The sequence below is a fragment of the Pteronotus mesoamericanus genome, unplaced genomic scaffold (genome assembly GCF_021234165.1).
Source record: "Pteronotus mesoamericanus isolate MK-2021 breed Mesoamerican mustached bat unplaced genomic scaffold, CSHL_Meso_final contig_192, whole genome shotgun sequence".
Lineage (NCBI taxonomy): Eukaryota > Metazoa > Chordata > Mammalia > Chiroptera > Mormoopidae > Pteronotus > Pteronotus mesoamericanus.
Genome location: NW_026555082.1, coordinates 2,770,271 through 2,797,666, shown reverse-complemented (window position 1 = coordinate 2,797,666; position 27,396 = coordinate 2,770,271). Strand labels below are relative to the sequence as shown.

At 54.1% G+C, this 27,396-nt stretch overlaps 1 protein-coding gene across 3 annotated transcripts in view; it reads left to right on the top strand.

The window, feature by feature from the left end:
- The first annotated feature begins 12,165 nt into the window (after positions 1–12,165).
- Positions 12,166–27,396, top strand: part of PPP1R13B (protein phosphatase 1 regulatory subunit 13B) — a 68,623-nt gene continuing 53,392 nt past the window's right edge. For all 3 annotated transcript variants that reach the window (XR_008528671.1, XM_054567774.1, XM_054567773.1), the window contains exon 1: positions 12,166–12,386. Coding sequence is in view for 2 of the 3 variants with exons in the window: in XM_054567774.1 (XP_054423749.1) it covers positions 12,378–12,386 (9 nt within the window). In the remaining variant the exon portion in view is untranslated. The remainder of the gene's footprint in view (positions 12,387–27,396) is intronic.

Genomic DNA, 27,396 nt, shown 5'->3' with positions numbered 1-27,396 from the left:
AGACTTGCAGCCGGGGGGACAGTGGGCGGAGGCGGCTCTTCCCGAGATAGCCCGCTGGCCTGCCTCCACGGTCGCTTTCCCCTGGCTTCCCAGGGGGACAGAGCTGCCCTGCCTGGGCCTCCTGCTCCTGCTTCTCTCCTGCCCCTTCCTGGTTTCACTGTCCTGGGCTCTAATCAACGTACTTAAAAAAAAATAAAAAATAAAAAACTGTGTTGAGTACCATCTGGAGTGCCCCAGAGAACATTATAGCTGGCACAGGGCAAAGGGTGGGCCAGGTGCGGGGACAGGGAGGGCCGGCTCGCTGATGACCGGTGAAGGGGAGCAAGAGTTCAAATGCTCTGCGGAACGGCAGTGTGCAGCTTCCTCTATAGCTTTAAAATTAAGGAGATCGCATGAAGGTGGGGAACGCACGGCGGGGACCCAGTGACAGGACGGCTAGTAAGACGTGCCCTCCGGAGGGCGCCCACCTGGAGGCATGGCGGCAGTGGGCGGGGCTGGCTCGGGACCTGCCCCTGGAAAGTTATGGGCCCGCGACTGCCGGCCCCGCCCCGCCCGATTAGGGTTTACTTCCGATCGGCCTGTGAGGGTCCTTTCTGCGAGCCCCTTTTTTGTCCTCAGAAGCAAGTGGGGAGTCGCTGGGGGTAAGGAGAGCAGGGGCGGAAGGTGGCAGCCGTGGGCTGTGGGGGGACGTGACCTCTGCTGGGCGAGATGGAGAGCCAGGGAGAATTTTCAGAGGGGAGTGAAGATCTTAGGGATTTGATTTTACTTTTTCATTTTCATTTATTTACTTTTAGAGGGGAAGGGAGGAAGAAAGAGAGGGAGAGAAACATCCATGTGTGGTGGCCTCTTGTGCGCCCCCTGCTGGGGGCCTGGCTTGCAACCCACACCTGTGCCCTGACTGGGAATCGAACCAGTGACCCTTCGATTCACAGGCCGGCACTCAATCTGCTGAGCCACACCAGCCAGGGTGACCTTATTTATTTTAAAAGACTCGTGCTGGGTGCGTGGGTGGGCCTGGACTCCAGGGTGGGTGGGGGTGGTAAGCGGCGGCAAAGCAGAAGCCAGGGGACCAGCGTGGAGGCTCTGTAGTAGGGACGGGGCCACCCTGGTCCGGGGTGGGAGGAGCAGTGGAGAGGGTGAGGCGTGGTTAGACTGGCGAGAGGTTGTGAGGGGAGAGCGAAGGAGACAACGGGGACTCAAGGACAGCCCCCAGGTGCGGGCCCCAGAGATTAGCGGGTGGGCGTGACTTGGGGAGGCTGAGGGCGGGAGAGTATCAGTGTCCGGCTGCTGCTGTAACAAGCGACTGCGCTCCCGGTGGCCTTACAAACCCGCGTTTCCTCTCTGAAGGTTCTGGAGGTGAGGGCCTGAGGTCAGTCTCACGGGCCTAACGGCAGAGTCGCAGGGCCGGTTCCTCGTGGAGAACCTGCTGCCTTGTGCTTTCTAGCTTCTGGAGGCCACCTGCGCGCTCTAGCTCACGACATCTTCCTTGCATCCCTCCCTCCCTGGCGTCCTCTGTTGTCACCTCTCTTACTTCCTCCTCTGAACTTCTGGCCTCCCTATAGGAGGACTCTTGTGATTACCTGTCAGACCCACCTGGATGACCCAGGCTTCTCTCCCCATCTCAAGGCCCTTGACCTAGTCATACCTGCCAGTCTTTTTTTGCCGTGTAAGGTAGCAGCCACAGGCTCTGCGGATTACGGTGTGGTTATGTTCTGAGGGTCTGTGACTCAGCCTGCCGCAGCGGGTTGGAAGCCAGGGGTTTGTTTTTGGACATGTTAAGCTGGGACACCTATGAGATAGGCTAAGGCGGTTAGAAGAACATGGATTTCGGGGGCGGGGGAGTCCAGGCTAGAGACATAGCGTTGCGACTCATGAATGGGCAAACAGCATCTAAGGCTGTGAACGTGGTGGGTTAAGGTCACCTTGTGACCATTTCCTCCCATTGAGGAAATCTTTCAGAGCACAGAGAAACAGGGAGAGAAAAGAAAATTAAAAGACCAAGCCAGAAGGTCCGACATTGGAATGTCAGGGACTCTACAAAAACAAAAACAAAAAACCAGAAAACAGAAGACATTAAGTCATCAAAGTAAATTTTCAGAAAAACTGCAAGAGCCCTGGCTGGTGTGGCTTCGTTGGTTTGAGTGCCATCCCATGCACCAAGGGGCTGGGGGTTTGGTTCCTGGTCAGCGCACACACCTGGGTTGCGGGTCTGATCCCCCGTCTGGGCTGCACAGGAGGCAACCGACCGATGCTTCTCTCACACACCCATGTTTTTTTCTCTCCCTTCCTCTCTCTCTCAAAATCCTTGGGTGAGGATTTAAAAAAAAAAATTAAAAAAAGAAAATACCAAACTGTATTCCAAAGGGGCGGGGCCAGGGCGCATTCCTCCCTGCGGGGGTGTTCCAGGGGCTCCGCCCCCTTGCCGCTGTGATGCTTCAGCCTTCTTCCTGTTGGCCTTGAAGCAGGTGTGTGATGCTATCTCGCTGGTGATGACTAAGGACCCTTTCATGTGCTTGTATGTCATCCATGTCTCTGCTGAAAGGTCTCTTCAAGTCTTTTTCTCGTTTTTATTGGGTTGTTTGTCTTACTCTTGAGTAGTAAGAGTTCTTTATATATTCTGGGTACAAGTCCTTTATGAGGTCGTGTTTTGCATCTTCGAATGTTGCAACCAGAGCCTTAATAAACACAACAGGGATGCTAACACAGGCACTGACAGGCACTTCCCCTCTGGCACCTACACCTAAAATCACCGCTGGTCCCTCTTCTGCAGCCTTGCCCCTCAGGCTTCTGCTTCCTCCGGGGAGAGGGTGACCCCGCAGAGGCTCCCCTGCGGCAGAGACCAGTTCCATCAACAGCGAAATATAACGGGAGGGAGCCTTCGCCACCACTAAAAAGCAGGCAAAACGCTGTAACGTGCACGAATGTCTTTGCAGTTTCCTCACCTGCACCCTCGGCTTCCCCAGGCAGACCGAACTGGGGCTGGGGCGCGGCGTTACTCACCTCGCCCCGAGGGAAAGCTTGCGGTGGGATTTCTGAGCTTACCTCTTTTTAGGGCCTTCGAATATGGCTGAGGCCCCCTTTTTAATTGTTGGACTGCTTGCTCCGGTGTCAAAACGTGAGCGGCCTGGGGAACAGTGTCTCGAATAACTTGACCTCTGGGCTGGATTGCCAGCTCGCCCCTGCCTGCCAGGCGCCTGGGAGCTCATCTGTGCTCACGAAACACCCGCTGCCGCAGAACGGCCCGTCCACACCTTGGGTCGGCAGCGAGCAGTGTTCCCAGGGGCACCATAAGGGGCTCCTGCGTACTGTTCACACCGCAGGCAGGTACCAGTGCAGGCGAACAGGGAAAGGATGTGCCTGGGAGGGTGAGCGAGCCGGCCATCGCGTTCCCGGCCGCAGCCGTCTGTGGCGGTATCTGGAATTGAAAACTCGAGACAGAGCAGCGTAGGTGTACTGGGTACGAACACAGAGGTGGCCCACGCACAGGCGCCGCACAGAAGTCAGCCCCGGAAGAGGCGGGCCCGCGGCCTGGCCGGGAGATGGGCGTGGGCCCGCCGTTTTGCATCGGAAGCCTCTGCGTACTATTAGCCTGGACGAAAATCAAGTCTGTGGATGCTTCTGATAAAAATGAGAATGAATTTGAAACGTGAAGAAGGTTAGGTGCTCTGTCTCTACAGGGTTAGATCTGCATGTTGGGATTTTGAATTGGAATCTGCAGCAGAGTTTTCTGACTACGGTCACCACGTTGCATGGAGAGAGCGTTAGAAGCCGGCTGCAAGGAGACAGGAAGCAAGTGCTGAGAGCGAGGGACCTGCCTGCGTGTGTGCGTGAGTGGGCGAGGGTGCGCGTGTGTGTAAATCCCCCTTCTGGTCCCGCCAGACCCATCTTCCAAGACCCACGTCTCCTGCAGGCCCCAGATGGCCTGGATGGGCGCCCCCCGCCTCGCTCAGCAGAGCCGCCCACCCTGCTTGGCCGGGCGAGCTTAGGGATGGACAGTGTCCCTTCAGAGGCCCCAGGAGGCCTGCCCGGGGCTGTCCTTCCCTCGGAGGAGTTTCCTGAATCTGTCCAGGGCTGCCTCAGGTGCCCCAGCACAGACGGCGGCAGCCGCATGGTCTCCAAGCACCGGGAGGGCCAGCCCCGCTGCCAGCTGCCTCCTTTGTTTTCCTCGAGAAGAACAGATCTCCCTGTTCCAGCTTGTGTTCCTGTCTGTGCGTCTGTGCGGAGGAGGCTGAGGGGACGAGCCAGCGGAGAGCACTGCTATTCAGCTGGAGGGGGAGTTCCAAGGGCAGGCCAGCCTGCTGGGGCACCCAAGGCCGCAGGTCATCCGAGGGCCAGCGCGGCTCTGGAGACCCGGGACCCTGCCGGCCTGGTAACAGTGTCTCACCCAGTGCAGGTACAGCAAATGGCGGGCGGCTGGGCCACACCCGCCACTTTATACAACCCAGACAAAAATCCTTGAGGTAGGGACTGTAAACATCCCCTTTAGGCAGGTGAGCAAACTGAGGGGGAGAAAAGTCACACAACGTGCGGGAAGTCACTCGGGCGCTAGAACTCAGGAGCAGGTGGTCTAGCTCCATGCCGAGGTCCTGCCTACTGTGCTACCTGAAAGCACGGTTTTGTTAACGTCTTGTTACAAAGTGTCCTATTCAAATGGATGTTGAACTCAGGAAAGAAAGCAAGGTGTGTGCAGTCAGAAGAGCCGTGTGTGAATCGCGGCTCTGGGCTGCCTCCCCACGTTCCTAGTCCTGCAAACCGGTGGGGTTTCCCCGGGGACGGGCCCCCAAGGGAGGTCGGAAAATAGACCTGGCTTCTCCCTGTGGGGTGGCCTTGGACAGGCTGTGCCACCTGACAGGAAATTATTGCTCTCAGGGTCGGGCCACCTCTTGGTGGCTCTTCTGTCCTTTGCTGGGGCATCCTCTCTCACCTGCCTCCAGCGCTGGGGGCCGGAGCCGTCTCACCTGTGCTGGTCCTGGAGTCCTGCACTCCCTCTGTGGCTCCTCTGTCCCCCCAGCCCCACCCCTTCCGCACGCAGTCCTGCTTTGAAAATAACCTTCCTGGCCCTGGCTGGTGGGGCTCAGTGGATTGAGCGCCGGCCCGTGAACCAAAGGGTCCCTGGTTTGATTCCCACGCAGGGCACAGGCCTGGGCTGCAGGCCAGGTCCCCAGTCGGGGGCGCGCGAGAGGCCACCACACATGCACTCTCTTCTCCTCTTTTCCCCTCCCCTCCTCTAAAAATAAATAAATAAAATCTTAAAAAAAAAAAAAAAGCAACCACGTAAGCCTTGGACTCTTTTTTTTTTTTTAATTAAGAAAATAACCCTCCTGGAATTTCCCTAATTTGCGGAAGCCATCTGCTTTCCCACGGGTCCCTGAGTGTGTGACAGCGGCATGAATAACGGCGGAAACTGGAAGCACCTGAAGTGCCCCAGAGCGGGGCGGGGGCGGCCGATCAGGACCCTGCACAGCGGTGTGGCGGGAGGCGGTGCAACCGGCAGACGCGGCGTTCGGGGAAAACCCAGCACAGCGGGGGCGCGAGGGCGGCCTGGGGTGGGATGCGTGGGGGCTAAGTCGCCTCCGGGCACGGCCTCCAGCAGGCTCCCCGCGGGCGACCTCCCAGCCTGGCACTGAGGTCGCAGTAGAGGTCAGAAGCGAACCCATCCACGCGCGTCCTGACCAGCTCCGGTCGGTCTCCCGCCAGCGGGCCACAGGAAGAGCGAAGCGTGCGGTTTTAGGCCGCAGACCAGCAGGCGGTCTCCGCGCCCCGCGGACTCTCCCGGGGCTGGGCAGCCCCGCCCACACGCGACGCCCCGCCCAACGGGGCGGGGCCTGCGGCGCCCGGAGCGGGCCGGACGAGGGCAGAGCGCGCCCGGCTGCGCCGCCGCGGCCCGGCACCTGCTCGCCTGGTTCGAGTCCTGGCCGCGGAGCGAAGGCCCGGGCGCGTGGTGAGACCTCTGGGTGGCAGGGACCGCCGCCTCGGGGCGCCCCCGCGGGATGAGCTGAGCCCTTGCTGCGTCCCGGCCCCGGAGCCCCTCCGCCACAGGCCGCGCGCGCCACAGGCCGGTGTGGGCACTCGGGGTTCAGCCGCATCTCCTCGGGAGGCGGCCTGCAGTAAGCGCTCTGAGAGCGTCGTTCTGTGCCAACTGCGTCGACCGGAGCACGAGAGCAGCAGATCGCTGCTGTGTTCACTCGCCCCAAGGTCTTCTTCTACAGCCTTGACGACGCAAGTATAACTTAATGCTCCAGAGGAGCTAATGGAACTGCCGCTGGTTCGCAGACAACGCTCGACGCGTTGTTTCCCGGGATCGGCGGGGATGGCACTGGAGCCTCCGCCCCGACTGTCCCCACCCCTGCATTGGAGGAAATGGGAGCATCCGGGTTGTGGGGTGGCCGGCTGTCTGACCTGGGGCCGGTGGAGGTTTGGGGACTGAGTGGCAGGGATGGGAAGCCCGAAGCTGGGGAGCAGGAGGCCCAGGCCCCAGGGGTCTAACTCCCTGCACCCCCCGGCCCTGAGAGCTGTGGGGAGCCACGGAGGAGTCTCACTAGGGCCGTGGCCGGGCCTGATTTGTGCTTTGGAAACACCCTCCAGTCTGCAGGGAGGCCGACTGATGAGGCGGGGTGATGGCCTGGGAGGCGCTCGAGGAAAAGCAGCGGACGGTGGTGGGCAGAGAGGTGCGGGGCGGGCCCAGCGCGCGGCCGGAGTGTGGGAGACAAACCGCAGGAAGGGGCACGCACCCAGACTGGACGGAGGAGGGGATCCTGAGATATGGCCCTCCCCGGGCAGGCCGGGCGAGGCAGGACATCCGTGCCGGGCCTCCTGCCCCCAGCCCACTAGGCTGCCGGAGGCTCCGTGGCACCCGCGGCCTGAGCCGCACCCTAGCCCCCGCCCCCCGCCCCCCACACTGGGGAGAATCCTGGGGGCCATTCTGGGCTCTTCCTGTCTCGCTTCCCCAAGTCTTACCCTTCAAAGCACATCTGAAACAGGACCCCTGCCCCGATTCACCCCCTCCCCCCTCCTCCTCGCCACCACCAGCCTGCCTCCCACAGGGCACACTGGGCCCTGGAAACACAGATCAGCCCTCCCCACTGCCCTGGAAACCTGCCAGTGCGAAATCCAGACTCACCCAGCCCAGGCCCCACTGACTGCTCCCTCCCTGCCCCGCCTGCGAGCCCACCCTTCGCTGCCTCCCGCCCCCAACACACGCAGCTGCTAGGTATGCGTGTCCGACTCAAATGCTACCTCTTGGCAAAGGCAGCTGTCTCTAGCGCACTAGATGGCTTTACTTTTTAAATACACGTATCAGGGTGTGATGTTATTTTCTTTGTGTTTTGTTTATCACCGCTTCCCTGGACCCGAATCCGAGCTCCCTGAGGACAGGGACCGTGTCTGCATTGCTTCCGGCTGTGTGGCCAGGGCCCGGACCAGTGCCGGGGACACGGGAGAAACCCAGTCACCACTTGCCAACTGAGCGGGCTTGCTGGCCCCTGGGGGACAGGTGGCGGGTTGTGACGAGTGACCCAGGACTCAACAGCCTGGAGGAAGGCAGTAGAAATGATTTCGGGGGGGGGGGGGGTTCTGGGACTTCCTTGCAGGGGAGGGGGGGTTTGAACTGCTACAAGAGCAGGCGGGCCCTTCTTGAGGAAATCGGTAGTGCTCGTGTGTGAGGCAGATGACAAGGACGAGGGAATCGCCGGGGTTTGCGGTGGCTGCGGTATAAGGTCTAGGCGTGGGGCGCTGGGGGCAAGGGAGAGGAGCTTGTAAAGGTAGACAGACTGGGCCCTGCCATGAAGGGTCTTGTTATGGACCGAATTGTGTCCCCCCCAAGGTCCCTATGTTGATGTCCTAATCCCCTTCTGCACCTCCGGAAGTGACCGTATTTGGAAACAGGGCCTCTAAAGAGGTCACTGAGGTTAGACAAAGATCATGGGTGTGTCTCAATCCAATACGACTGGTGTTTTTATAAAAAGAGAGACACACAAGAGACACTGTGCACATGGAGAAGAGACCAAGGGAAGAGCCAGCACGAGGGCAGCCACCCGCAAGCCCAGGAGGGAGGCCGTAGAGGGACCCAGGGCTGCCGGCACCTTGACCTGGGACTTCAGCCTCCACAGCCCGAGAAAATGAAGTCTGTTGTTGGGACTGCCCAGTCTTTAATCTTTTGTGTTATGGCAGTCCTCGAACACTAACACAGGTCTTAAGTTTTTTTAATTTTAATTTTAAATAGTGATATAGTCACCTGGTTCAAAATCAAACATAGGAGGCAAGAACGACCAGGTGATCAAGGTGAACATCAAAGTGACACATCAAGCGGATAGCGGTGCCCTTCTCATGATGTGATGAGAGCAGCACTTTTCTCTGTTGTGTGCCAAAAACAAACAAAAAAGGGGGAAAAACAAACAAAAAAGGGAAAAAAACAAAACAAAGAAACTCACAAACCTCAATCTAATCATGAGAAAAATACCAGATAAGCCTCGAGTGAGGAACATTGTACGAAACACATAATTAGTTCTCCTCAAAGCTGTCGAGGTCAAAAAAACCAAAGAAAGTCTGGGGAACAGGCACAGCCCGGAGGAGCCGGAGAGACCTGACCACTGAGTGTGACATGATGTCCTAGATGGCCCCCGGAGCAAAGGACACTGGGTAGAAGTATGAAAATCGGAGTGAACTGTGGACTTGACTTAATGTGGGGTTGGCCAAAAATCCACTAGGTTTTTTTCTGTATGATGGTCCTCCTAGCGCTCAGTTGTCTTTAACTTCATTAAAACAATTTTGCTATTGTGTTGTGACAGCTGTGTATCAGTGTGCATTAAAAAAATGTATCAGAATTGGTGAATTTTTGTGTAGCCCTGTTAACATTGACGATAGAAGATGTGCAACATTTTTGGCATAGTATGCTTCATTATTTCAAGAAAGGTAAAAACCCAACTGAAACACAAAAAAAGATGTGTGCAGTGTGTGGGGAAGGTGCTGTGACTGATCGAATGTGTCAGAAGTAGTTTGTGAAGTTTCTTGGTGTTACTGCCATTTTGGCCAACTAACAGCCGTGGGGCTGCCTCGCGCACTGGAGGGTGTTGAGCAGCGCCCCGGGCCCCCACCCACCGGAAGCCCATAGCGGGAGACAGCCGACACCCTCGAAATAGCCAAATCAATAACGTTGTTGGTGAAAATGAAAAATATGTCTTTTGTTTTACAGAAAAAATGTATCAGACTTTTTGGCCAACCCAATAACAATGATTCTATATTGATTCATTCCTTGTAATGTATGTACCATATTAACATAAGATGTTAATAATAGGAAATAGCGCAGGGGGACGTAATATTGGAACTCTGTATCATCTCTGCAATTTTTCTATAAACCTAAAAAGTGGTTCTAGAAATAAAATGTACTTTTGACAAGTAGTACCGAAAAGCGGGGCTCCAAATTCCGTCCCTCGCCCACCCAGCCCTCATCCTCACCTCCAGGCATCGCTCTGTTAGTCGTCTGCGGGTCCCGCAAGGATGCCTTTGTGCGAACTGAAACCACACGGACTTTTCTCCCCAAATGGCCCTTTTATTTCCTTTAAAGAGCATTTAGTCATTTCAGTACAAAACAGTTCAAACACACAAAGTAGAGGGAAGATATAGCGCGCCTGACACCCGGCGCCCATGCTGAACAACTACCGAGAATTCGCTGTGCGTGTTTCAGCCAGTGCTCTCTCCCTTTGCTGTGCTGTTTCAGGTAAACCCCAGACCCCTCACACAGGCACGTGTGCATCTCCAAACGCTGTGGACATTTTCCATCACCCTCGGTTCGCACCCCCCCACCCACGGTCACTCTTGAAGGGCTCCCTGCGACTGCAGTCTGGGTGACAGGGACACAGCAGAGCTCTGCAGGGCAGGAGTGTGTGCGCGTGGCCTAGTTATGCCTGCGCGTGGGGTGGCCTGGGCGTGGAGGAGGTTAGGGCTGGCGGCGCATTCAGGAACGCCCTTTGGTCTAGATGCCAGGTGATAGGGCCTGATGCCAGGCATTTGCAGCCGAGAGACAGGGAGGAGGAGGGCCGGCGGGAGATTCTCTGTGGGGAGCCAGGGACCATCCAGGCCTCAGATGGGCGCCCTCCTGGAGGCCAGAGGGGACCGCGATGTGCGGGTGGGCCAGCTGCCCCTGTTCGCGCACACGGGTCCTGCAGGGAAGGGCGCGACCCCACGCCAAGGCTCCCCTTCCCAGGAGAGTGGGCTCTTCTTGCTCACCTTGCCCCAGGGGACACTTCTCTGCAGATCCCTGGTGAGGCCTGTCCCTGGCCTGGCTCAGCAGGCCAGGGACAGGGGCCCCTTCAGGACTCGTGCGCATTAGCTGTCACAGCAGGAAAGCCCCCCTGGGGTCAGGGAGTCCCACCCCTCCCGGGTTTCAGATGGGGAAACCGAGGCCCAGAGAAAGCGTGCACAGGGCCCCGTGGGGAGTCAGAAGCAGAGCTGGAACTAGGGCCTCCCATCACCTAGGGCTTCCTCTCCCATCCAGCCCCTCCTCCCAGAAGGTCGCTGACAGTAGCCGCTGACGCCCCGTGTGTGAGAGAATTCGAGAGTGCCTGGGTGATCCTTCTCCCAGGCACCCTTGCACACTAACCCTGCCTACTCATGATGGCACCACTACAGAAAACTGCTACTTATGGAACAGCCACCGCATTCCACAGGCTGTGCTAGGAGCTCTCCATACACCATGTCTGCACTCCCCAAATCCCAGGAGGCGGGGCACTGTTATTACTGTACCGTCCCATTACGGAGATGGGCAAAATGAGATACAGCAAGTCGTAGCTGGCCTATGGTCGCACAGTGAGGGCGTGGCAGAGGCAGTGTCTCGCTGGAAAGTCTACACTCTCGGCCTCTAACACGCACATGCTCCACGGCCCTGAAAACAGGGTGGCTCCCTGTGAAGACAGTGGTTTCTGCCTGGCCTCCTCCCTCTTTGCACCCAGCCCCACCCAGCAGCTGGGAACCTTGTGGAGGGGCAGATTACAGACGGACCCTGATCACCACTTGCTACGCAGGGCCCTTCCCAAGGTGGTTTATGGCCTTTGGTGTTTGGAGCCATAAACAGACCTCCACGTTCCGGGTGTTCGGGGACGTTTCAATGATGCCGTGGCGTACATGGAGCACAGACTCATCTCTGCCAGGGTTCAAGTGACTGGCACAGTGTGGAGGACACAGAAGGATGCCTGCCCACTGGTCAGTCTTTCCTAGGGCCTGCTCCATGCCCTGCGCTAGGCTCTGGACCCAGGGTGATCCTGCCCAGCGCTCGGTCACTCAGGCACGCAGGCCACAGGTAAGGGTGTCACAGGAGACACAGCAGTCAGGAGAGACCTGGAGCCCGGAGAGGAAGGCTGGACCCTGCCCTGGGACGTTGGAGCCACGAAGGTTGCTGGCACAGGTGGGCACAGGAGGTATGGGCCGGGCGCACCGCCCGGGTGAGGGGCCAAGGCTGCAGGGCGGGGAGTCCTGGAAGGGCCCCGGGCCTAGGGAGCGGGGCGCTGGGAGCGGCAAGACGCGAGCTGCGGGGCGATCAGCTGTCCAGGGCCCGCAGCGCCAGGCGCGTTCGTGGGTGCACACTGAGCATTGCAGAGCCGGGTCACGCAGATGGTTCCAGAAGCACCCACGCCCCTCGGACCAGGCCCCTCGCCTGCAGTCCCACGGGGCGCGGGGAGCAGGGCTCAGGTCGCAGTCAGACGCGGGTGCGTCCCGCCCCCCCGCCAGCCTCCTGTGCCCACAGTTCGAGTCCTGGCCTTGATGTGGCTCTCTGCAGGGTCCTGGCCGGCCCCTTCCCTCTCTGGGACGCCGTTTTCCCGTGCCCGGGGTCTCGAAGAGCCCGAGTTCCCGGTCCCGCACGGCCCCGAGCCCGCAGGCCGGCACACCGGGCGCGGCAAGGCCCCCGCGTTCTCAGCGCCCCCGCCCCTCCCCCCACGAGAGCGCGGACGCGCACGGGCGCGCTCGCACCTGGCCGTGGCTGAGAGCGAGGTTGAGCGGGCGGGGCCTAGGAGCCCCGCCCTCGCCCCGCCCCCAGCCCCCCGTCGGGCCAATCGGAGGGGGCGAATGGCCCCGTGCGGGGCGACGCGCTGGGGGCGGGGCCAACGGGGGCTGAGGAGAGCGCCCGCGGGCGGGCAGGCGGGCGGCGGGAGGCGGTCGGGCGGAGGTGGCGGCGACGGTGGAGGCAGTGGGTCCCGGGACAGCGACGCAGCGCCGCGGCGGCTCCCACAGGCCGTCCAAGCTCCGCAGCCCGCCGCAGCCGCTGCCTCGCCGCTGAGGGCCCGAGAGCGCGGCGGCGGCGCGCGGCCTGTGAGGGCGGCCGGAGCGGCGGGCGCGGCGCCGAGCGTCCTGTCAGGCGGCGGAGGGCGTCGCGGATCCGCGTCGCGATGATGCCGGTGAGTGCGGGCCGCCGGCCAAGCCTCCTTCCTCCCGCGCTCCTCTCCTCGGGCCCTGCGCGAGGCCGGGCGGGCGGGCGGGCGGGAGGGCGGGGAAGGAAGTGGCCTGGCGGGCGCGCCCGGCCCCGCGACCCGCGGGCGGGCAGGTGGGGGGCGCGCCGCGCTGTCAGCGTGGGGACGCGGGGGACGCGGGGGGCGCGGGGCGGTGCGGGTCCGAGGACGGGGGCGGGCGGGCCGCCCTGCGCCGCGGGGACCCCGGCCGGCGCCCCCTCGGCCGCGGCCCTTCCTGCCCGGGAGGGGCGGCAGGGCGTGAAACCGGGGCCCGTCGTTTTCCGTCCGTCTTGGCGGGCAGGAGCCGCGAGGCCGTGGGCGCGTGGCGCTCGCCGCGCCCGCGGCCGGCGGGCCGGCCACCCGCCTGCAGTGCGCTGGGCTCGCATTGCCGGGGTCGGCGGCGCGGCCCCCGGTGGCGGCCCCGCGCCGGAGCCGCCGCTCCCCGCAGCCCTCCGCGAGCTCGCTGCGGGACGCGGCTGGGGGCCCGCTGGCGCGGCGCGCGGGGGCGGAGCGGGCTCCCCGCGCCGGCGCCGCCTTTGTCCGGCCCCCGGGGTGCGGGCCACCCCCAGGCCCGAGACCTCGGGCGCTCGCCGTCCTCGGGGCGCCGCGGCGCCAAGCGATAACGGGGCGATCGGCTTCTGGGAGCCGAGTGCTGCGACCTGGCGGCGCGGGCGGACGGCGCTGCCCAGAGCGACGCACGGGCTTCCTGGGCGCCCGTGCAGCCGCAACGGTTCTCGGACGCGGCTGGAGAGGAGGAGACGAGTCCGCCCCCCGCCGCAGCCGCCGCGCCGGGAAGCCGGGCTCTGCCGCCCGCGCCCAAGGACGCCGGGACGAGCGTGCGTTTCCCGGCCTTCGGAGCCACTTCCTCTCCCGGCGGCCGCCTCGCCGCGGGCGCGCCGAGCCCAGCACATCCTGTTTGCCGCCTCGGAGGCTTCACCTGGCTGATCTCAGATCCTCCTCTGGCACCGGCTGTGCCGTGTTGCTAAACGCTCGGATTTCCGTGAATGGTTGTGGGGCGATGGAAGGGGAGCCGGGGCGCATCGGGAGACGTGGAGTCGGTACTGGCTCTGCTGCTTTTCAGCCGTGTGACCTTGAGCGAGTCAGGGCCTCCCGGCCGGGAATTCGCGGAGACGGGAACAGGCCCGCGTCCCTGGGCCGCCCTGCGATCCACGAGGATGCTGTGTCCGCAGCGGCTGCAGACAGAGCGCCCTGCAAATGCCGGTGGTGGTTACTGGGGCTCCGAAGTGTCAGGTCCTAATTTTAGCCCCTGCGAGATGCGGCATCCGAAGCGGTCGCCTCCCCGGTTCCCACGGGCCGGGCTGGGGGGTCCGAAGGCGGCTCAGTCACCGCGCCGAGGGCCCCGGAGGGTTGTGTCGGCGCCGTCGTCACGCAGAAGGAGGGCCGCAGCCTTTGACTGACCGTGTCACTGTGTAATGTTTGATTCTGAACACTCTGTTTGAAAAGAAGCTCGGTGTGTGTGTTTCCGTGGGTCCATTCAGAGGCTTCACCTCTGTTCCATATGGTTCCAGTGTCTGGTCTCTGCCTCACCAGCCTTCCTTTCGGAAGGACCTCGCCTAGCTTGCGTTTGGCCAGTTTCTTCAAGATACTGAAAATAATCAAGTATCAGATACTGCTTTTAAAAAACACGTGGGTCTATTAACTATTTAAAACACTCTGCTTTTGTCTTAACATGCCTTCTAGAAACAGATGGTATTTCTTTCAGTCCCTCTTGGTGGCCTTCAACTTTATATTTCCTTCTTGATCCCTAAAAATACTCCTTGTCGGATCGACTCCTTCCTCTGTGAACACAGTTGGGGCTGACTGTAAATTTAATGGACGTTTAAATAACATGCGAGTCTTCCTTGACACTATTTTAAACTACAGATCCAAGATATGCGTGAGATTTCTTTCCCTTGTGTATGCTGTGCTCGTCGCCGCGGTGAACCATCAAGGTGGAGTGGGGTCATGTGTCGCAGTGTGTAGAGAGCAGCCCTTCCAGCAGGGGTGTCATGTGAGCCACGCAAACACAATGTTAAGTTTTCTAGTAACTACCTAGGAAAGGTGGCATTTTAAAAGTGTCTTTTATTAACTCCTCAAAAATACTCTTAACATGTTCTCAACATGACACATTTGCTAATGCGCTATTTACTTTTCTGTACTAAGGCTTTGAAATTCGGTGTGAATCCAGCGTGAACCGGTCAGGTCTCGCGCCTCCTGCACATCGCGGCCGGCCGCTCAGCGGCCGGCCGGCCGGCCGTGTTTAGCGGCAGCGCAGGCCTAGCGGGGGCGTCCAACCCCCGCCCACGGGCCACGTGCGGCCCAGGGTGGCTGTGAATGCGGCCCAACGCAAAATCATAAATTGACTTAAAACCTTTTTGGCTCATCAGTTTTCATTAATGTTTGTGTATTTAATGTGTTGCCCAAGACAGCTCCTCGTCTTCCAGGGCGGCCCCGGGACACCAGGCGCTGGATACCCCTGGTAGAGTGTACAGGGTCTGGCTGGAGGAGTGAGGCCTGCTTGAGTGGGGTCGATAGGGTAATAACGTGGGTGTAATACTGTCTAGTTTTAATTTGAACACTTCACCTAAAATGTCATATAGCATGCTTGAGTGTGATGCTTATTGTTATGCTACAGAATTGCATGCTTATGGTTTTGTAATAAAAGATCTTGTAATAAAAGGGGGGCGTGATTTGTGCCAAACCCGGTATTTCAGTTTGAGAATTGGCAATTAGTGTGTAGTGTCTGTGGCGCCTTTGAATTGGTCACATGGTTCACCACAGCGCCCAGCCTCTCAGGTGTTGGGAATAAATGAGACAGTATCTGGCTGTGTTCTCAGCTGACACATTAAGGTCTTTGTAGAAGTCTTCAGTTTGCCCCTACGCAGAGTTCGATGACTGTCTACTTTTAAACAATTCTATTTTAGAATTTTCCCGGGTCAAAATAGTTTGGCATGCTAGTACCTGTAGTAGTTCACTTTTTGTCAGTGAGGGACATTTAAAGATTTCTCAAGAAACTAATGGGCTATATTTTATTTTTATTTTTAATTTGTGTATTTTAGAGAGAAAGAGGAAGTGGGGGAGAGAGAGAGAGAGAGAGAGAGACTGATCTGTTGTTTCACTCATTTAGACATTCATTGGTTGATTCTTGGATGTGCTCAGAGTGGGACCCGCAGCCTTGGCAAACAGGGATGACGCTCTAACCACAGAGATACCTGGCCAAGGCCACAGCTGGTAAACATCTTTTTGGGCGTAGGTGGAAAGTATCGGGAATGTCGCTAAGGATACCCTTTCTCTTCCAAGGGAAGTTAACATTAAGTAAGCGTGAAAGTTGCATGGCCCTGAAGTGAGTCTTATTCGTCAGACAGGCTCTCTCTCCGGGGGCAGCGCTCTGGTCATGCTGGCTGTGGGGCTGCCCCCCGGCAGGCGCCCCAGTGTGACCGGCTGATGCTGCCCACGTCCACCCTGCGAGCCCTCTCAGCCTTGCACTGCAGGCCGTGGTGTGTGTGACTTCGTGCTTCCTGGTGGGTTGGCCAGAAATCCGTTAGGTTTTTTTCCATAAAATAGAAGACACCTTTTTCGTTTTCACCAATAACCTCATTGATTGGGATGCTTTGAGTAGGTCGGCTGTGCCCCGCTGTTGGCTTCTCATGGGTGGGGACCGGGGGTGGGGGGCGCGCTGCTAAACACCGTCCAGTGAAGAAGGCAGCCCCACAGCAGTTATTTGGCCAAAACGTCCACAGTCCCAAGAAACATTACAAACCGCTTTTGACACCTTCAGTCGCAGCACCTTCTCTGTACACAGCACAAATCTTTTTCCTGTGTTTCAGTCCCATTTTTACCTTTCTTGAAATAGTAGAGCACAATATGCCAAAAATGTTGCGTACCTTCTTCCATCTTCAATATTCAAATGGCCATCGCCAATTCTGATAAGTCTTTCTTAAGTGCACGCTGATAGGACAGCCATCACAATACAGTCTAACCAAATTGTTTCAAAGGAAGGTAAAGACAGCTAAGCGCTAGTAGAGCCATCATATGGAAAAAATGGAAGGGACTCTTTGGCCAACCCAATATTTCATTCCCATTCAACAAACAAACATTTTTTTGAGGAGAAGCCTGTTGTACTGACATCATATATTTCAGGTGGTCACTGTCTTCCCCACTGCGTTGAAACAGTTGGCATTACTGGACCAGGTCTTTCTCTCTTTAAACCATCGGCTGTCGTGTGATTGATAAAACAGGGAACTGCAAGGTGGGAGACTTAGCTCCTCATCCTCTCTTGTTACTAACGTGTGGCCTTTGGACTTACACTCTTCGGGCCTCCATTTCTCATCGGTAGAGTGAGTGGGTCCTGGGGGCCACCACACAGTGACGGCTGGCCCTGCACCTGCGTCACAGCAGACATTTTCAGGAAGGTCAGCCGTGCCCGTGCCGGCTGCCGCGAAGGCCGAGGCGCCCTGACGCACTTGGCTGCGGCAGCCTCAGGGAAGCTGCCTGAGCGCCTGTGTGACAGCGTGGACAGGGCGCGCTCGGGCGCTGTTGGCCGTTATTGTCAGTTAATAATTGAGTCCCCTCATAGGCGCAAATTTATAGCCTAACTCAGGAAACAGTAAGACTAGACAGGTTTTTCTTAAAAGTCTAATTTTTTTTAAACAAAAATGACAAACACCGCATTACCATTTAAAAATATAAAACTGTTTCTAGCCTTTGGACTGCCCAGGAGTTCATAAGGAAAAGCGAAGCCTTGAACACCGAAAGATGTGTCTATCAAAGCTTTCATTATTAGTTTTATTGAACTTAAATATAGTCTGTATACCTCTTCTAAAGGCCGCAGCGTTGAGTGCAGCCATAAAGCTTTGCAGCTCTTCAGCTCCCCACGATGCGGTTCAGCAGCCGCGACCCCTTGGGGAACGGCGTTTGTCGCTTGGGGTTTGTCAGTGGTGTGCAGAGGCGCCGTGTTGTCGCGCTGTGGCGGTGCCTCCGTTTTTACGAAGAGCTGGGCTCAGAGGCGAGGGGCTCTGGCTCAGGGCCCCCTGCCGGTCCGTGGAACAGCAAGGCTTGAAAGCCACCTTGAGGCCTTTGCTCCCCGCTCTGTGCCAGGCACTTGAGGGATTTTGCTGGAAGTGTGAGTAAATTGAGTTTGGCCAAATTTCCCCCCTTATACTCAGCTCACACGAAGCTTACTATTTAAAAGAATCCCAGGGTGAATCGTTTTCATAAAAAGTGATAGTTTTCACCATTTTGAGGGGAATCTATTTTAAATGTAAATGTGTTAAGTGTGTTTTTCCTTCCTCAGCATCCTACTTTGAGTAGTCTATGCCAGTACAGGCTACTCAAAGGGTGCTTAAGAGTTCCTTAGGGTTTTTAGCAGTATAGGAGCTAATAATATCACCGGGTGATTGTACCGACATCGTATGTAACTGGCTGTCAGCATGCATTTGCTGTTTGTGTTTGCACAGATGGGCAGTAGCGTCTCAGTAAAAGTTTTGTGGAATTGGTGCCTTGAAGTGCTGTAGCCGTAGTTCTCGCACAAACTGTGATTCCAGGAGGAAAAGTGGTGATTAAGCTATCTTGGAACACTTTTCTGGCTGGATTGCTTTGTTTTATTGGGTTGGCCAAAAAGGTCATATAATTTTTTGGTGGTTTTTGTTTTTGTTTTTGTTTTTTTTGGTATGATGGCTTTGATAGTGCTTAATTGTCTTTATCTTCATTTGAAACAATTCTGTTAGACTATATTGTAACAGCTGTCATATCAGCATGCATTTAAAAAGAACTTACCAAAATTGGTGAATTTTTGTGGAGCCATTTTAATATTGATGGAAGAAGGTATGCAACATTTTTGGTGTATTATGCTTTATTATTTCAAGAAAGGTAAAAATGCTACTGAAACACAAAAAAGATCTGTGCCATGTATGGAGAAGGTGCTTTGACTGATTGAATGTGTCAGGAGTGGTTTGTGCAGTTGCTTGGTACTGCTGAGGTTTTGGCCAAATAACTCTGTGCTGGGGGCTGTCCATGCATTGGAAGTTGTTTAGCAGCGCCCCTGGCCTTTGCCCGCTAGAGGCCAATAGTGGGAGACACCTAACATGCTTGCAATGCCCAAATCAATGAAGTTATTGGTGAAAATGAAAAAGGTGTCTTTTATTTTATGGAAAAAACCATATGGACTTTTTGGCCAACCCAATATTTCGCTACAAAGATAGCTGTATGACTATTGTTCATACTATTCAGTAATTGGTAAGCAAAACCTACTGCTACTGGATTTTGTAAAATGGAAATCTGCAAGTGACATCATGCAGAACAATAAAAGGCTGGTAAAATGAGTTAGTGTTGATTAAAACTAATACATGGAGTGTGCATTTCAGCCCAGAACCTTGCCTGTGGCATTATGAGTGTATCTGGAGCGCATGTTCGCTGAGGTTTGGGCAGGATCATGGGTCACAGCCTGTGTTGTGGTCGCGGTTGCAGCACGCGCGAGGGCAAAGGCCCTGTGGTGGGAGCGTGCCCAGCTCACCAGGGACGCAGGGCTTGTGCGGCTGGAGCTGGTGGGGTGCAGGCGGTGGGGGGGGCTGGAAGAGATGCAGTCAGAAGGGGGGCGGCGTAGGCTCCAGTGGGGCCTTATAGGCCACGGTAAAGACAAAGGGCATGGGGAGGCACTTTTGCTGGAAGAAATGAAACGCCACTGTTTACTTACTGTGTTATCAGTAGGAACAAGGAGCAGGCATGCCTAGGTGACTTCACTGTAGCAAGGAAGAGTCACTTGGCTTCAGTGTGGATCCTGGCGTCACCCTTGATCGGCTCTCCGACTGCGGGTGAAGTTGCTTGACCCCTCCGTTCCGTGTCTCTAAGCTGAGGATAGTGGAGGCGGCCTGACAGGGTGGCTGGATTGGGTGGGTGGACCATGGCAGGGAAGGGAGCCTGCTGTGGAGTTAGCGCTCAGTCGGCGCCAGTTGCTTGTAGTGAGTTTCGTTTCCTCTGGAGGGCTTTCAGGGTCTTTCCCTTGGCCACACCCACCCATAGAGGCATTCAACCTGGTGTGTCTTTAAAAAAATAAATTCCTGTACCATGAAATGCACCTTATAATGGGTATAATTCAGCAGTTTCCAGTGTAGGTGCAAGGTTGTCATCCACATCGGCACAGCCTGATGTCAGAGTATTTTGCCTGGTGTGTCTCTGCAGCACTTAGCATAGCTGCGGTCTTAGCCATTTGTTTGTGCACCTGATTAACGTCTGTTTCTTGTCCTGATGTAAGTTGTTGAGGCCAGGAGCCACCTCTCTAGTTGCTGTTCACCACCAATGCTCGTCCCAGCGACTGGCACATGGTTGGCGTTCAGTGGGGGTTTGTTGTATGAAGAAGGTGTGTTGGACCCAATTGAGAAGAGGGTGTGTGTGCTGTAACGGGGTTCGCACTTGACCCTGTGGGTTATCTGAAACCACCAGACACTTTTTAAAACGTAGAGGGAGGCAAGCCAGGTTCGTAGGGTCGACAGTCGGGGCCCCGGGGAGGATAAGCTGTGGAGTTAGGGAGAGGAAAGGGCAACAGGGTGAGGGCTGGGGGCAGGTCGGTGCAGGCCTGCCTCGACCTAAAGGAAGAGAGGGCGATCCAGTCAAAAGGAGGTAGAATAGGTCTGATGCAGTGAGTGTGAGTGAAGAGTGAGTGTGCGTGCAAGTCGGTGTGGTTGCGTGCATGCGAGCATGTGCACCCGCGTGTAAATGTGTTTGTGATAGAGAGGAAGGAAGTGCAGTGGCTGGAGGGGAGATAACAAGCTTGTTGCTCCAGCAGCCAGGCTTGCTTCCCTTTGAGGCAGAGAGCACTGGAGAAGGAGCAGGTTCAGAGGGCTCTGTGGGGAAGAGTGAGCTTTATTTAGGCCGTGTTGGGCTTGAGGTGCCTGTTAGATCCACAAAGACATTAAATCCTTTTTTTTAAAAGATTTTATTTATTTATTTTTAGAGAGAGGGGAAGGGAGAAAGAGTGAGAGAGAAACACTGCTGTGTGGTTTTCTCTCGCACGTCCCTTGCTGGGGACCTGGCCCCCAACCCAGGCCTGTGCCCTGACTGGGAACCAAACTAGTGACCTTTTGGTTTCCAGGCTGGCGCTCGGTTGGCCTGTTTTTAGGTGCACAGCTCTGTGGCATTAGGTTTGCTCACGCCGTTCGGCTGTCACGACCGCCACCCGTCTCCAGAGCCTTTTCACCTTTGCAAAGTGTGGCCACCGTGGAAGGGCTCCGAGCTGAGTTGCGAAGTGCTCCAGGCTGCGCTAAAGGTGGTACTCGGGATCTGGAGCCGTTGAGAGGGATCTGTGGGGCAGGCCAGGCAGAAGCAGGTCCCCGAGCCGTTGGGGTGTCATCAGGGACGCAGGCATTGAAGCCAGTGTGTAGACGGACCTCCTTAGCCATCGCTGACCTTTATTCTTGCGTGTTGCACAACTCTCATTGACTTAGCTTCTCAGTCTTTGGACTCTGCATCTAAGGTTGCTAGAGGGTGTAGTTGTGGGCAGACAGACTGCTGGGAACCGGGGAGAGGCAAGGCCCTGAGCACAGCCTGAGGCTGTGGCCTGAGGTCTGAGGGTGGGCAGCCGCCCTCAGGCAGGACCAGAGATGCTGCAGTTACCGGTGGCACGCGGGGAGGTGGAGTTCTTGGTGATGACTGAGTCACAAGAAAGAGTAGGTAGTGTCAGCAATGGAGACAGCAGCTGGATGCATTTTACATGAGCCCTGTCCAATAGAAACATAATGGGAGCCACATAAATGAAAAAAAAGGTGAAATTAATTTTAATAATATATTTTATTTAACTCACTATATCCAAAGTATTGTTTAAACATGGAGATAATATTAAAACATAATGAGCTACTTTGACATTTTTTCCATAGTAAGGCTTTCAAATTCCAGAACATATTTTATTCATGTAATGCACCTCACTGTGAACTGGCCACACGTAAGTTCTCAGTAGCCCTGTCAAACTATGAAGAACCTGTAACAGTTCCTAGCATACAGTAAGCACTATCGATGCGTGTTGTTATCCCCCAAACATTTATTCTTCCAAAATGTTAGGTGACTTTGTGTAAGTGCTACACTTTAAAGACATTCTGGCTTTGGAGACTGGTTAATTTCAGATATGCATTGAATAAGTTTTCACAGGTAAAGAAAAAAATGTTAAATTGTAATTTTGTGAGGATACTAATAGATGTCGTTGGGTGATTAATTTTCTTGTTTGCTGCAACATTGAGGCTGCTTAAGAACTGCAGAAATAGTGTAATTAATAAAGGGTTTAGGATTATAATTAAAATTAGGAAAAATTTGAAAGGATGATTTTATCAACATTTAATTACTAGTGCTCTCATAATGAAATCACTCTCTCTGAAAAATTTTATTGTTCCTACTGTGTCTGGGAAGACTACCTGGTCTTTTTTCCATCAGAATATTCTAACACACTGGATTATCTTGAGATTTTCGCCTTCTGATATTATTTGTAAAGAGAGTAGAAAAGTATCAAAAATAAAACCAAAATATAAAAAGATCCTTGTCTATCAAGTGGGAGACATTTGAGGAGATCCCTCGCCCTCTAGTGTGAAGCATAGCTGGAAACATACCTGAGTTATGGCGTGGTTATTTAAACATCAAGTTTTTGGCACAGAAGACAGCAGTACCTAACTGGGGCCAATTTAATCATGGCTGTTTTCACCCAGCTTCCCAGTCCAATCTGTGGACCCCGGGCTCCCAGACACGCCCCCGCTCCCTCTGTGGCTGGCTCCTGTCTCTCAGCCTGTCGCAGCCTACGCGTCGTTTCCTTTGGGAAGGCTTTGCTGCCGCTGGCACCCGGGTGGGGCCGCCCTGTGGGGCCTTGTGCATGCTGCAGCTTCCCCACCGCCTTTTCCCGGTGTCTCTTCTGTGTCTCAGCTCCAGGTCCAGAGAGGGCGGAGATGGGACCTGTCTTGTTGGCTGTGTGCAAAATCTCGCTGCCTTCATATCCTGCCCCTCCCCACAGAGTACTTAGCATAATCTATGTTTAATTGCCAAAACAAACAAAAGTTTGATTTGAAATTTTCAGTTTCTTATGGGCGGGAGCCTTATTTGTTTGTCATAAAACTATGATTTGCAATCTCTATTGCTACGAAGTGAGGAGGGGGCCAGATAATTAAAATCCTTTCTAATGCTAACTTTTTGAAAGAGAGAAGGGGAGAAAGGGACAGGAAGAGAGGGAGGGAGAGAGAGAAAGAAATAAACATTGATTTCTTGATTTGTCCTTCTTTGTGCATTCATTGGTCAATTCTTGTATGTGCCCTGACTGGGGATTGAACCTGCAACCTTGGTGTATTGGGACAACGCTCCAACTACTTGAGCTACCTGGCCAGGGCTAGTGCCAGCTTCTTATGATGTGTTAGAGCTGAATAGAGGGGTCTCCGCGCCAGAGCCCTCTGTTAGGGATGCTCATGGAGAAGCAGGTGGGCTCCGAGCCTCAGCTGCACAGGAATTCTGAGATTGCGAGAAGCCAGGTGACCCCGGCTGGGAGTGGGAGACAGCTCTCTGCAGGGTGTTGAGTTTACAGTGACAGTAGTCATGTTTGTGTCCTCACTGTGTGCATCATGAAAAATAAGAATGGCATTGTAGGGAGGATAGATGTAGTACAGAGAAGGTGACATTCAGCAAGTGTTTACCCAGGAACTATTTGCTAACTTTTGTAACGTGCCCAAACACTGCTAGGCACGGGAGACGTAAGACACTATGATTTGCTGTCTTCAAGGGGTTCGTAGTCTGGTTGATGGAAACATGCAAAATGAGTACATTGTGGGATGGGAGTGTTTGAGATGAGACCCCAGACTTTGGAGCCAGGTAGGCCTGGAGCCAGCCCAGGCCCTGTCACTCACTACCTGTGTGACCTTAGACAAGTTACATAGCCTGTTGGAGCTTATCGCCTCATCTGTAAAACGAAAGTAACAACGCCCGTCTCTAAGTGAGCTGTGGTGTGGCCCTATAGGAAAATAATATGTGGCCTGTGTGTTCTCAGGGAAAAATGCCCAAAATACAGTGTTGGCCAAAAAAAAGTTCTGTTTAATGTGGTCTTGTTATAAGAAGAAAAGAGTTTGTGGTGCAGATAAAAGTCTGAAAGGTTACATGCAGTCTGTCCAGAAAGTATCCAGCCATGTGCAATGAAAAACAGACATTTATTGAAGAAGATACAAGAAACATTGTACACAGCACAACGGTTTTGCGGCCCCATTCAACGCAGGCACCTCAGGACCCCACACAGCTCTCCCAGCGTCTCCGCTCTTGAAAGCCCTCTGCAAAGTCCTTTGTTGGAATCACCATCAGCTGCTGCTGTATTTCCCTGAATCTTATTGACAGCCTGAAATCTCTTCCCTTTCAGAGGTGATTTTAGTTTTGGGAAGAGCCAGAAGTCACAGGGCGCCATATCTGGGCTGTAGGGGGGCTGAGTCACCTGGGTGATTGGATGTTTCACCAAAAAACTGTACCAAGACGTGATGCATGAGTGGGTGCATTGTCCTGATGAAGCTGCCGGTCCCCAGTTGTGGCTGTTTTCATCGTATTGCATCTTTTAACTGATGAAGAATATTGAGGTAGTTGCTCCCTATTAGCTGTTTGGCCTGGCGGGGGTGCGTGCTCATGACGGACAACGCCTTCCCAATCAAAACACACAGTTCACGTGGTCTTGATCCTGCCGGGATGTTGCTGCGCCTTCTTTGGGTGTGGAAAACCAGAAGACTTCCACTGAGACAGCTGGGCCTTCGTTTCTGGGTCGCAGCCATAGACCCACAATTCCTCTCTGGTTAGGACCTTCGTGAGGAAATCTGGTTCATTGTAGCCGTTTGAACCAAGTCATGAGCAACGGCAGCACGATGCTCCTTCTGCTCTGGTAGCAGACGCCATGGAGTGAATTTTGCCACGACAGGTTTCCCGCCAAGACCCTGTGTCCGAATCTCAGACACGGTAGTTTTTGGGATCCCCAGATCAGCTCCTAGGTCTCGCGCTGTTGGTCGCCCCTCTGTGTTGACGGCAGCCCGTACCCGTTCAGCATTCTGAGGTGTTCTGCTTGTGGCAGGCCTTCCAGAACGGGGGTCACTTTCAACAGACCCCCGGCCATCTTTGAAGCGTTTGCCCCATCCTTTCGTCCGTGCTGCGCTCATCGCTTCGTCCCTGGAGCCTTCTGAGTCATCCCGGTCGTTTCTATGGAGGGATGTTCAAGCTTAACGCAAAATTGGTGCAGATTTGCTGCTCCACTCACTCAGTCATTTTGAATGTGATGACCACACAGTACACATGCGCACTCAACAGTTACTGCACCCCTACTGACTAGTACAGCGAAGTTGTCATTGTTCGCTCAGGCGCATTCCAGCCCCCTCTCCTTGGCTGCCAGGTTACATCGATGTTGTGCAAACTTATATTAACAATGGCTGGACTTCTTCTGGACAGACCTCATATACCAGCTATTTAAAGTGTGGGTCATTAGAGGGACTATTTCTAATTTCCTTTATTGTTATATTAGACTCTTTTAAAAATGTATATGTATTTTAACTTGCCACCCCAAAAATAATAAAATAGTTTTAAAAAGCCAAAAACCCTCCACCGGATTTCTGGCAGGATTGAACGATAGGATGCATGGAGATGCTCAGCGTGAGGTCCAGCACATAGTGAGGAGTGAGTGGGGACCGTTACTGTCACTCTGGGGCAGGGCAGCCGAGACAGGAGAAGACTGCCAGACAGCAAAACCCCTGACTGGTGGGGTCGCGCGCCGCGGTTTGAATTTCCAACTGCACTTGATTCCTTGGACGGAATCTTGGTTGTCTGGTGGGGTCCAGATCTGGGGACCTGAGTCTTCATTTCCATGGACTTTTGGGGGTCTTGGATGAAAGAGACAAGGCCTACAAGATGGGTACAGCGTGCCAAGCACACGTGAACACCTGTCTGCCCCCTTCTCTTGTTCTCTTTTGAGAATAAAAACGTTGCCCACCTCACCTGAAAGGGAGGGCGAGAGGTGGCCCACCAAGTTGTGAGGCCTGGCCTCTGTGACCTGGGACTCTCCTGGGCAGCGTGGCCAGCAGGCTTTTGGAGTCTTTCCTCGGTTTAGATTTGGACGTTGGGCAAGATGTCAAGCCTCTCTTGACCCTGCCGCCTCATCCGTAAGCTGGGGATGATGCGCCTTCCCCTCTCCTGGCATGTAATAACTGGCTCTTTTCCTTGTTCCTGTTGGATACAGGATTGGGAAAGAGGTTTTTTTTTTGAGGTTGTATAGATGGGTCATCTTATAAGGCTTAGCTTTCATCTGCTGGTAAAGTAGATAGTTGTAATGAATCTTCATGAAAAAAAAAATCTGTGGGTTTTTGTTTTTTCTTTAGACCTGATTTTTAAAGTATTTGTCGCTTTGTGCACACGTCTCTGGAGAGTGCTTTCTTATGGATGAAGCAATGTAATTTCCCATAGGCATGATTTATAGTGGGTGACCGTACGTGCAGGTGTGCAGTGGGAATCTTGCTTTTCGCCTGTTGTCCTGACAGTCTTATCAGAGAGCTCCTTTTTCACTCAAAGTGGCCATGTTTGTTCTTAGTTATATAGTCATCTCAATTCCTATATCCCAGTTGAGTGCCTTGCACTGATTTACTACTAACAAAATGGTGTCACTTAGCTTAGATTTTGCAGGATCCCACTAATATTTATGGAGCCCTTGTAGAATATTTTCCAAGTATATTATAGGCCTATTTTATGATCAGCTACTGTTTATAATTTGCACTTGATTACATGTTCCTGTGTCAATTTTGTTTGATGGCTCTCTCTCTTTTTTTAAAATTGATTTTAGGAGTGGGGGAGAGAGAGATTGAGATCAGTTTGTCGTTCCATTTATTGATGCATTCATTGGTTGATTCTTGTACATTCCCTGATTGGGGGATCAAACCCACAGCCCCTAACCAACTGAGCTACCCAAGCCAGGACCTCATGGTTCTCTTTTGTGACTTAATTTCAGTTCATTTCCATAATTTTAAAAGTCCTGGGGTTTTTCTAATTTTTTCAGTGCCCGAAATTGCTGTCAGATATTTAAATAAATGAGAAAAAGGAAATGAGATTTGACAGCATGTTGTATTGTCAGATTCCTTGCTAGCCATTTTACAGACCTTCTCATTTAATAATAAGGAAACAAAGTAACTGAATAAACTGCTGAGAGGGAAGCAGCCTACCAGGCTGAGAATGAAGAGGCCTGATTTCAGTCTTGATTTTGTTACTAGTAAGATTTATTAACCTTGACAGATTATTTCCTCCTCTGGGCTTCTGCTTCCTCACCTGTAAAATGGGGAAAGAGTAGTGGTTAGATTGGTTTCCTTCTGGCTCTAAAATGTGATGACTGATCTTTGTGATAGCCTTCATTTGAAACTCACATATCCTTTTTCACTGAATTGAATACTTACAAAAGGATTAAGAAGCTTAATCTACTCTAAGATTTAAGAAGCTCAAATTATACTCTAAAAATAACTCAAATTACCAAAAAAAATTTATTTTTTCCCTCAAACATCTTTAGAGACTATTTGGAGGGAAATTGAGCCACCTATATGTTGTGCTCTCAAATTTTTTGATTTTAATAGAACTGGTATGAATGTTACCTTGGGGAACACAGTATTTTATTTTTGCATTAAAATATGGATCTTTCCCTGGCTGGCGTGGTTCAGATGGATTGAGTGCCAGCCTGTGCACCAAAGGGTCCCTGGTTCGATTCCCAGTCAGGGCACATGCCTGGGTTGTGGGCCAGGTCCCCAGTGAGGGCGGCACGTGAGAAGCAACCACACATTGATGTTTCTCTCTCTCGCTTTCTCCCTCCCTTTCCCTCTCTGAAAATAAGTAATGAATGAACTGTGGATCTTAGAACTTCCTGAGTGCTGAGCAACAGTAATACATTAAGTATTTTTGAGACCAGCAGGGAAAGAAAACTTTCTGGCACTGCAGCGAGACAAGACTAGGT